This window comes from Atractosteus spatula, chromosome 5, assembly GCF_055471065.1.
Source record: "Atractosteus spatula isolate fAtrSpa1 chromosome 5, fAtrSpa1.hap1, whole genome shotgun sequence".
NCBI classification, from domain to species: domain Eukaryota; kingdom Metazoa; phylum Chordata; class Actinopteri; order Semionotiformes; family Lepisosteidae; genus Atractosteus; species Atractosteus spatula.
In genome coordinates this window covers 64,208,982-64,219,698 of record NC_142710.1, presented here as the reverse complement: position 1 = coordinate 64,219,698, position 10,717 = coordinate 64,208,982, and the positions used below count along the sequence as shown (strand labels likewise).

General features: G+C 38.7%; 1 protein-coding gene across 1 annotated transcript; it reads left to right on the top strand.

Annotated features, from left to right (window-relative positions):
• tlr9 (toll-like receptor 9) lies at positions 1–7,700 on the top strand. The gene is made up of 2 exons (XM_088917941.1): positions 1–254; positions 1,232–7,700. Exons 1-2 carry the CDS (start codon positions 243–245, stop codon positions 4,349–4,351), a joined length of 3,132 nt encoding a protein of 1,043 aa, XP_088774067.1. The 5' UTR covers positions 1–242; the 3' UTR covers positions 4,352–7,700.
• The last annotated feature ends 3,017 nt before the right edge of the window (positions 7,701–10,717 follow it).

Genomic DNA, 10,717 nt, shown 5'->3' with positions numbered 1-10,717 from the left:
TGACCTCTGCGATGTTCTGGGTCCCAGGTAACTGCTCAGAAAGTGGGGTGGGTCTGTGACACAGATTTGCAGTTGTTTTACTTTGAAGTCAGAACCTCACATGCTTTTCTCAGATCTAAAGATGGAGCTTGGAAAAGATTTCATAAAATCTCTTTGATATGAAAGATATGATATGAAGGTCAAAGACCTCAGCTGGATTCACTGTTACAAACCTGTGTGGTGGAGGACATCGCTTTAATTGTATGGAGCCCATGGTAGGTGGACTGTCTTTATGAAAATTGATTATATTGTTTCCAGATAAAGATTGTAAGTTTTATAGAATTTGTTTCAATTTACATACTCTTTGTTTGAAGACAGTAAGAAACAGAAATCTGAATTACAGTATTTCTAAAATTCTGTTCTGATATTTCTGATGTGCTCTTAAAAATGTTATGTATTTTTATTTACTGTTTCAAAGTTGATAGCCTCATAAAATTTGAGAACAACTACAGATAACATACATAAAAATATTATTAAAACTCATGATATCCAAGACAAGGTATTACAATGTCACATTAATTAGCAACATCCTTTCCACAACAGACAGTGTTATGCCAAGTAGATCAAATGCTGTTTATACTTTTGTAAAATACAGAACTTATCAACACTGAGGAGCAATGATTCACTTAATAATAGCAGTTAAGATTTTGTTGTACAGTACAGTATGTTTATTCATCTAATAACACGAAGATTTAGAGATTCTTCATAGCATTGTGTAGCACAAGGTCATATATGTCATAAATAATTTAAATTCCAAAACACAGAGAGTTTTTCAGGACAATGGTTGATAGACTAAAAAATAACAGCAGGAAGTGTGATTAAGTCCTCAAGAAGCTTCTGAAACTACTACCCACATTGCACGGACAGATGTGTGTTTATCAGCTGCAGTAACTAATGGAGACAGACTGAAATGCTGTTAAATTTCAGGCAATACTTCTGTGTAGAAGTACCAAATGCATTTATATTTTAATTAAAAATATCAAATCTGGCAATTGGTTTAGTAATTGTAATACACTCTCATAATAATCACAATTAAAAATATTAAGGAGAGGTGTTTCACACATGTTAAGACTTAACAAGCAAACAGAATAAGATTTCTTTACTTTTTATGTTAAGGTTTATTTTACTTATCTTAAGCATGACGTAAAATAACGCAAATATTTTTTTTCGTATTCTTAAATTGTCATTTCAGGCTTCTCTGAGGAGTGTGCTCCTTCTGCTCTGCATTTGTCACCTCCTGCCATTGTCCAGGACAGCCTTTCTAAAGTTTTTCCCTTGCGACACCGACCCGAAATCTTCCAGGGTGGACTGCTCAAAGAGAGGGTTAACCCAAGTGCCACTGATCAATTCGCAGTCAGTGGTTTCTCTAAATCTGGATGAAAATCGTATCTGGCTGGTGGAGAATAACGCATTCTCCGGGCTTCCAAATCTCCAGTATCTCAGTATGAGTTGGAACTGTCTTCCAAGTAAACTGAAATCTCCTGGCTCACCTCCCTGCCAAATGGTAATTGAGCCAAATGCATTTGTCAATTTAAAAAAACTGCGCTACCTTTTCTTGGCTGGCAATAGTTTAACTAAGGTTCCCAAACTGACTGCTGGCCTGCAGTATCTTAGCATTGAGATCAACAAAATCTTCAATATTACCAGCCCATTGGGTGCTCCAAACCTCAGACAGCTCAACCTCAACAAAAACTGCTTCTTCGCCAACCCCTGCAATCAATCATTTTATATAAAGGAGGACGTTTTAAAGGAAATGCAACACTTACAGAATCTCACTCTGGGGTTTAACAATCTCACAGTCGTACCCTCAGGTCTTCCGCAGTCTTTGGAAAGTCTGGATCTGAGAGAGAACAAGATCAGCGAGATCAAAGAGGCTGACTTTGCCAACCTCACAAGGCTGTGGAACCTGAACCTGGAGTGGAACTGCCAGCGGTGTGATCATGCTGCCCAGCCCTGTTTTCCTTGCCCATACAATGCTTCTATCAGATTGCACCCCAAGGCCTTCCAAAGCCAGGGAAATCTAAACTCCCTAAGCCTTCGAGGGAACTCTCTCAAGAATCTCTCTGAAAGCCTCTTTGTGCCATTAACTAGCCTCTCTAGATTGGACCTGTCTGACAACTTGCTTGCCTACGTTATCCGAAATGGTACCTTCTTCAAACACTTGAAGAACGTCACATCTCTTAACTTGCTTTACAACTATCAACCTCTGAAAACATTTGCAAATCTTTATCTCTCTAAGTACATGGAAGAAATGACTCTCTTGGAAGATTTGTACATCAGTGGCTACTTTTTCCTTGAGTTAGCACCAAGAGGTCTGAGACCTTTATTAAACCTGAGACAACTTCAAAGCTTAGACTTCAGAATGAATTTCATCAATAAAGTCAACATGACCATATTCAGCCACATGAAGGCTTTGAAAAAGGTGGTCCTTTCACAGAACATGCTGGCATTTTCTCCATCTTGCAAACAAGGAATCGATCAGCCTGACAATCAGGACCAAAGCTTAGGGGAGCGTGCACCCCCGGTTCTCCAAGATCTGGGCAGAAATCAAAAAGATTTAGGAGCAAAATGGGATCAATGTCATCAAGTTCCGGAAATGTGGACATTTCAGAAGAACTTTTGTCAAGGCTACCTTTACTTTGATTTATCCCAAAACAACATCTTGTCCATAAGAGAAGATATCTTCCTTGGAATAGAGAAAGCGGTCTGCCTGGATTTGTCTTCTAACTATATAAGTCAGCCTCTAGATGGACGTCAGTTTTCGCCATTGAAGAACCTTTCCTACCTCAATCTGGCCCACAACAGGATTGATCTATACTATCCCAGTGCTTTTAAAGAACTTGCCACCACTCTTAAAGTCCTGGATCTTACCCATAACGAGTATCATTTTCTCATGAAGGGAATGGGACACCGCTTTGAATTCCTCCCCCACCTGATATCTCTGGAGGTCCTGAGTTTGTCCGAGAACAATATCGGCATCCGCATTTCCACAAGACTGTACAGTTCCTCTCTTAAGTACTTGTATTTTTCGGGCAACCGCCTTGAAATAATGTGGGACAGCAAGTTCGATCAGTATCTCCATTTTTTTACAGACCTTACCAGCCTGATTTTCCTGGACATTTCAAGAAACCAGCTGACTTCCTTTCCTCCTGAGGCCCTCTGCAATCTTCCCAAAACACTTGAAAGCCTTAAAGTCAGTGATAACCACCTCACGTTCTTCCCTTGGAATCACCTCATAGTCCTGCGCAACCTTAATTATCTAAATCTCAGCTACAATTCCCTCAGTACCCTACCCAAGGAAATGATTAATTTTGGGCCAATATTAAAAGTTCTGGATCTAAGCCACAACAAAATTAATTGGATTCCCGAAGTTTTCTTCCTAAATGCTACTGCACTGCGCTGCATCCTGCTGAACAACAATAAGCTTAAGCTTCTCTCTTCCCAAAACCTCCCAGGTCCACTCCTTCAAAACCTCTCTCATCTCACTCTTCACGCAAACCCCTTTACATGCACGTGTGATTCCTCCTGGTTCACAGAATTCCTCAAGACGACTAATATAACCATCCCCCACCTCATCGACCTGAGATGTGAATTTCCAGAGTCTCAGCTGGGAGAGCATGTCCTCTCCATGGATCCTCGCTCGTGTCAGGAAATCTATGGAAGCATTGGTTTTCTTTGCACTTTCTTGCTGACCAGCGCGTTTCTCATGGTGTCACTTCTGAAGAAACTCTACGGCTGGGATCTGTGGTACTCTATCCAAGTCTTCTGGGCAGGAAAGAAAGGCTATTCCCTCCTGCCCGGGGGAGAAAGCCAGTATGATGCCTTCGTAGTCTTTGACACCAGGAACGCAGCTGTGACGGACTGGGTATATAACGACTTACGGGTTAATTTAGAGGATAAGGGGAGGCAACGGTTCAAGCTGTGTTTTGAGGAACGGGACTGGGTCCCAGGGGTTGCATGCATTCAGAATTTGCACAATTCTGTTTACAATAGTAAGAAAACAGTCTTTGTTCTTGCCAGCGGAAGTTCAGTCAGTGGAATTCTCAGGCAGGCCTTTTTCATGGTTCAACAGCGCCTGCTGGATGAAAAGGTGGATGTGGTTGTGCTGGTCCTCTTGGACAAAGTGTTTTATAAGTCCAGGTATCTTCAGATGAGGAAAATACTCTGTAGAAAATCTGTCTTGACTTGGCCAATGAATCCCCATGCACACCAACATTTTTGGAACAGCATGAAAACCATCCTGGCCTCAGACAACTGCAAATACTATGACTCTAATGTTAACGAGAGCTTCTTAATCAACAATCTTGTCTAAGAGGGCTTTCTGTTAGTTTCTCTCAGCACACTGTATCTGGACTGGGTCCTGTCTCAGACAAAAGACTTTAGAAATAGTTATGCTCTTTATATGGCTGGATTTTCATTTCTATGTTGATTAGGGCTTCGCTTTAAAAACAAAACTATTATACCATGTACGAGCTGGTTAATCAAAGACCTTTCTCTTCAAAGCAATGTACACTGTATTTTCGAATGAAAGAGAACCCTTTCCTTGTGCACAACATCAGGCAGTTAGAAGAATATAGAATGGGAAAGATGTTTGACTTACAATTTACCTGACCTTGCAGAAATATTCACCCCCTTCCAATGCTGTCCCATTGCATTGAATTAAAAATGATAGGTCCCTATTTTTTTTAAGTGGATGTTTTTAAATCAAAACTCAGTTTTTGCTCCACCTGAGCACTTTTAACATCTTTAGCCCATTAATGTTTGCAAAAATTGCAAAGAAAAATTTGATTTCATGTCTTGCCTAATTGATCCCACAGAACTGAGCTTCTCTCACCTGTCTTTCTACACTGCTAACCTAGCTAACTATCACATCTGCATATGCTTCAGAGTCCTAAATAATGGATTTTTTCCCCAGGCAGGCAAAAATCTAACAATACTTATAATTAAACGAGATGGGACATCATAGGAAGAGAGTGAATACTTGGGCATGGCAGTGTAGGCTTTCTAAAAATTGAACTGTGATCTGTCTAAATTCTGCCTTTCGGTTAACACAGGTTATTTTCACCTGGATGAAGCACAATTAAAGAGTGTTTTATTTTTATTCAAATCTTTTTTCTTTTCCCTTCAGTGGTTGAGTGTTAGGCATATTCATCTTATAATATGCAGCCATTTCACCTGTGCTACCATCTAAAAAATATTTGACACATGATTTTTGTTTGATAACTTATTTTATGTTTTTGTTGCTGTTTCATCAGACGTTTCTAGACGCATACAAGCAGATAATCCCTGAGTCCTAAGATAAGTAGAACCGCAGTCTCCTGTTCAATGAGTCACACGTGTTTTCACTTGCATATGAAATTGCAGTTCCTCTTTTTTTACTTGTAAGGTATCTACTTCAGTTTTTATTTTGCATGAATGAGAAGCGAAAGAGATTATGCCATTGCAGTGATGCTATCAGTGAATTTGTCTCAAGAATTGAAACTTAGGAAAAGAAAAAAAAACATCTGTTACCACACGTTTTTGGGTAACTGTGGAAACTGGTTTGTTATACTTCATTTTATTTTCTGAAGCCCAAGCCATTCATACCAGAACAGTAATTTGGTAATTTAATTCTGTTTATTACTCTATATGCTAAGGAGATCCAAATGTTCAGCATGTATTTTTAATATTTAAATATGACACCACGTGGGTGTTTTTTTAACAAAAATACAAATACAGGCAAAAACCCACAACCATTTGAGTAAAGAAGTGCTTCCTATTCCTAGTTTTAGGACATCTGTTCTCACGTGAGGCTAGTGTTAGTGACAAATGAATTCGATTACGTCTTTATCGCTGTATATCGTTTTACATCCTGTACAAATGCTTTCTGCTTCAAATGAGAGAAGAAGATTGTAGAAACATTCACTTTTAATTTTTGGATCAATTTGCTATGAGATGAAATATGCGGATATAGCACTGTCTAGTGTCTAGTGCTCAGGAAGGGCTGTAATTCACTGCGCTGCCCTAGAGCTTGCCCAGCCTTTTCAAGATCATCAATATTTCCCCCGTTGCCATTTGTAATTGGTAATGTTATTCATTTTGTAAATGATGTTGTACCTTCTTTTGAATTCGTTATAACAGAATATAGGCTGTAGGGTTGTCAGGCCACCAGCTACTGCCCCAAAGCTCTTGGGTTCTGGGTTGCACCCAGTCCCACCATCTGTGTGGAGTCTGCATGTTCTTCCTTGTTTTGCCACGTGCTGTAGTTTACTGCCATCTAAAGACATGCTGGCTAGTTTGATTCGTGTCTGCAGATTGTCCCTGTGTTCTAGTGTGTGATCTGTGAAGGACTAGGGTGTCATCCTCTTTCGCACCCTCTGCTTCTGAAATAGGCTTCAGTTTGATGTGATCTTTGCTAGAAACAAGCAGCTTCCTGGTAATGTTGGTTTTAACTGAATGGCCAGTTACAGCAGCATACAGCAGGGCTCGTTGACTCCGGTCCTCAGGGGTTTAAATGATTAGCAGCTTCAGATGGGTCAGTCCATTCAAACGTTTCTGAATTGTCCTGGGGCCGAGTTGTGTTAAATCACAGAAACATTGGAGAGAAGCACTCAATAGGAGGGATAAATACATGCAGGGAATATACCACATTTTTGGGAACCCGTCCTCAGCACTAGTCTAATCTGGGGACAAACTGGGAAGTGCTATTAAACTTCTCCCATTAATTTTCTGTATTACATTTCTTCAAACTATCATTATATTTAAACTTTATGATGATTTCAAATGTTATAATATGGCATGACTGCACTCATAACACATTCCTCAACCTGTTAAAAAACACTTCACAAAGTAGCGCTTCAGTGCTTATAGCTTATAGTCAGTCTCTGCATCCTTTCCTGCGCTACTGGGACTGAACGGCTGTCTGTTTTAGCTGTGAGTTGATAAGATATGCCAGTGATGTATTGAAGGTGATTCACTGCTCTACCTCAGGTCTGGATCACTCACAGCTAGAGAGAACTGAAGGACTCCAGACACAGAAAATCGAGCACCATTATAGATTAGCATTTTATAATTTGGTAATTTGATAAGGCACATAGTGTAAATATGTTGTGCATACCAATTAACAACAGCAAGCCGGGCAGTCCACAGTGCATACTGTATGACAGTTTGACTTTGCTGAAGGTCATCTACGTGCTTGCAACAAATACCATCACTTTGTTCCTGCTAGTTCATTAACCATACTGTATATGCATGTGTGTACATTTCCTTTCCAAACTGATACTGGTCCATAAGTAACTGTTACTATTTTTAGTTGCATTCTAATCGCAATTAAATTGCTAATGTACAGTATGAAAACCAAAAAGAGGGCATGGAAATCTAGGATGAAAAGGACAGTATAAACAATACAGTATATTACAAATTGCTTTGGTGTGAAAGCAATCACCTTGCTGCTACATGGTACACACTGTAGTATAAAAGTGTTAAGGAAGTGCCAGCAGAGGGCATCAAAACATATTTCTGCAAAGTATTGAAATAAGTGTTACTGTAACAACAGCGTACATACTGTAGGACAGGGGTAAAATAAACTTTTAAACTCTGAACCAAAGAACAGCATGGCCCGTATTCTCTGAAAGGTTGCACTATCTCTACAAACACTTTGCATTATTCCATACACAAGCTTGTTTTCAAAGATGTCGCATATTACAAGTTTCATCCTGCCCAATCAAACATTTGACAGTGTAAAAACCAAGCTGTAAATAAATGAAAATATATCATTATATGATGTGTGAGTCTGGAAGATTTTGCTTCCACCCGTCCTGGTTTATATTAAATGTCGAATGACAGTAATACCTAACACCAGGCTTACTGACCAGACATACTGTATCTAGTTGTCTAATGACTTGAACTAGGCTGTTGTCATCCTTCCCAAACTTTCATTATAAAGCTTAGTTTAAAGCTGTGTCTGAGACCGAGTGTGACTCAGGAATGAGGTTATCTTCACTCAGATTCAGATTCACGGGCATCTCTGCTGGTCACGAGGGCCAGTCATCGGTGTGTCATTGTTTACAGTGGAACAAGCAATAGGTTTACAGTATTCCATGCTGAAAAAAAGAAGAAAGAAAACCGCTGTTCAGCTTAATCTACGGTTTTCACTCCTGTTCCTAGAAGACCACACAGGTGCTGCGGGTTATTGTTACAGCTGAGTTTATTTGCTAATTGAAGCTTTGTTTGAATCAACAAGTTTTTTTTTCCCAACTCCAAGGTTTGGGAGTTTATTTAATGTAATAGTCAAAAGACAATCTCCAACATGTTTAAGAGCTGAAAGCAGCCAAACAGTTCAAACTGATCTTATTATTAATTAAATTAAGGGTTCAATTGTATTCCATGAGAACAAAAATCAGCATGTATCAGGTTATCCAGGACCTGTTTGGGACCCTGTGATCAGACTGGTAGGAAGAGAGTACAACATCTATAATCCCAGACAATACCCCTTCTAGCCCAGCAGCCAAACCTTAAAAGGAATAAACTAAAAAAATGAAGTGTCACAGTTGTGATCTGTTCAGCTTTGGAAGTTAAAACTGCCTGCGGAAGATTAACGTTAGATGTAAAAATCAATATCCAGTGCATTTGATAATTAAGGAATTCATCTCTCCGTCTGTCTGCCTACTAAAGCCTTTTTCCCTCCTCTTTTTCCATATAACCAAAACACTGCTGTTTCCACTCTGAAAGAATCAATAGTATCGATTGTCACCTCAGTTACGAGAAAATACCAGATGACTGGGGTGATTGAAAATTAACTGTCAGGGCTGTGCTGGTACAGTACAAAGGAGATTAAAAGCGATAACAGCGAGGAGGAAGGAAATGTAGACCTTGATGTCTAGAAGAATAAAAAGCAATGAAAACAGATGACTTGCTCTGCTGTGCGGTGCAATCAATGAATTTGATATGAGCGCAAGATCCAACCCTTTGAACTCCTATAAATGTTTTTTTTCCAATTATTTTTTTTAAAACTTTAAAACGGGAGCTTTACCACTGTTTCTTAGCATTTATCTTTGCTATTTCAACCCACTGATAGCTTTTTACTTCCCATGTCCAATTGGGGATACTTTCAGCTGTTGGCATGGAGTTTCTACTCTCCCAATCAATAGTACAATTCATGCTCGCTTGCTTCACTGATATATTGGATTCAATACAGTATATCTGCTTAAAGTTGAAAGATTCTGCTATCATTTGTTTAGATTTCAGTTCAATACATTCCTTGCTCATTCCAAAAAGAGGTATTTGTCTTAAAATTGCACTTCAATGCTGCCCTGTGCCATGTCGGGATGAGGGATTTGCAGATAATGGGTTTTTCCTCTGCAGCAGAAATTCCCAGACCTGGTCTTCATGACCCCAGTATTTACTGTAGTTCCTGCTGAGCTCTAAATTACTTAATGACAGCCTTTAATTTACCTAATAAATTGATTAATTAACGTTTGTCTTTTTTTTTTTAGTTTCTAAGAAGCTCCATATTTTAAGTTATGCCTCAAATTTCATAGTTAACCTGACATGTCTGGCAGTTTAAGAGCTGACATTTAACATTATAACTTGAAATAATGCAGTTACTCAATTAAGGGCTCAATTAAACATTATTCAGATGGGTTGAAAACTGTCAGACACTGAGGCCACCGGGTGCATGAACCCCTGTTGCAGAGAGATTGTGTAGAGTCCATTTTCTGCTTTCTTCTAATCCTCTCAACAGGTCTGTCTCATGCCTGAATAAACACACTTTTCAATTCCTATTTTTTCTAAATATCCCTAACCTCAGCTTCCTTAAAATGATAGCTTGTGAAGTACTATACTCCCCATCAACCTACATTTGCTAATCTTTCTAATGATAACTTAAATATATCTACTAGGTAGTGACAATAGAAAACTTTATGGTCATAACCAATTTTAAAACTATAGTAAGACTGTTGTATCAAATAATTCTCCTAATATTTTTGTCACCAAATATTTTTAGCATTAGTGACTTAATTCCTTATCATGCCCAAATATCACATGCTGTGGGTCATCCTTTTCCAGAAAAAACGGCCTTTCTTAACACATTTTTATTGTGTTATGTTGTGTACACATTCTGTATTCTGTGTGCCATTTCATCTTTTGTATCCTGCTGATCATATCACATCTAGGAACTTGCAGCAAAAAATTGAACCATTTTCTGACACTGGTGATGCTCTGTATCCTGCTGTGTCCCATTAATGTTTGGATTTTCAACAACATTTTGGTTCTTTTTGCCTGAAGTTAAGAAAGGAAACAGGTTCCCATGGTTTTGAAAAATATATGTCTTTGCATGTGCCATGGCTTTTACACTGTAAGTGTATACACATTATTTACCAGACCTTCTATTAGAAATATATGGACAATTGCATTCTGGATTGTTTGTCTATAAAAACTTGCCGTTTCAATTTTTCTTCCTGTACCTTTTCTGTACAGGAAATAGTACAGTAAAGCAATCATACAGTAAAAGCAAGATACAAATAATCAATCGTGCTCTACCAAAATAGGGTACATTTGATGTATTAATGTATACGATGTCATTGGTATCATCCAAACATTACCCGATTTGAAGTATACTGTATACGTGGCCCATTGATTGCAGTTTTGCTTTACAAATTGCAGCAGTACACTTCCTGATCAACAGAATATTTCATAGAAA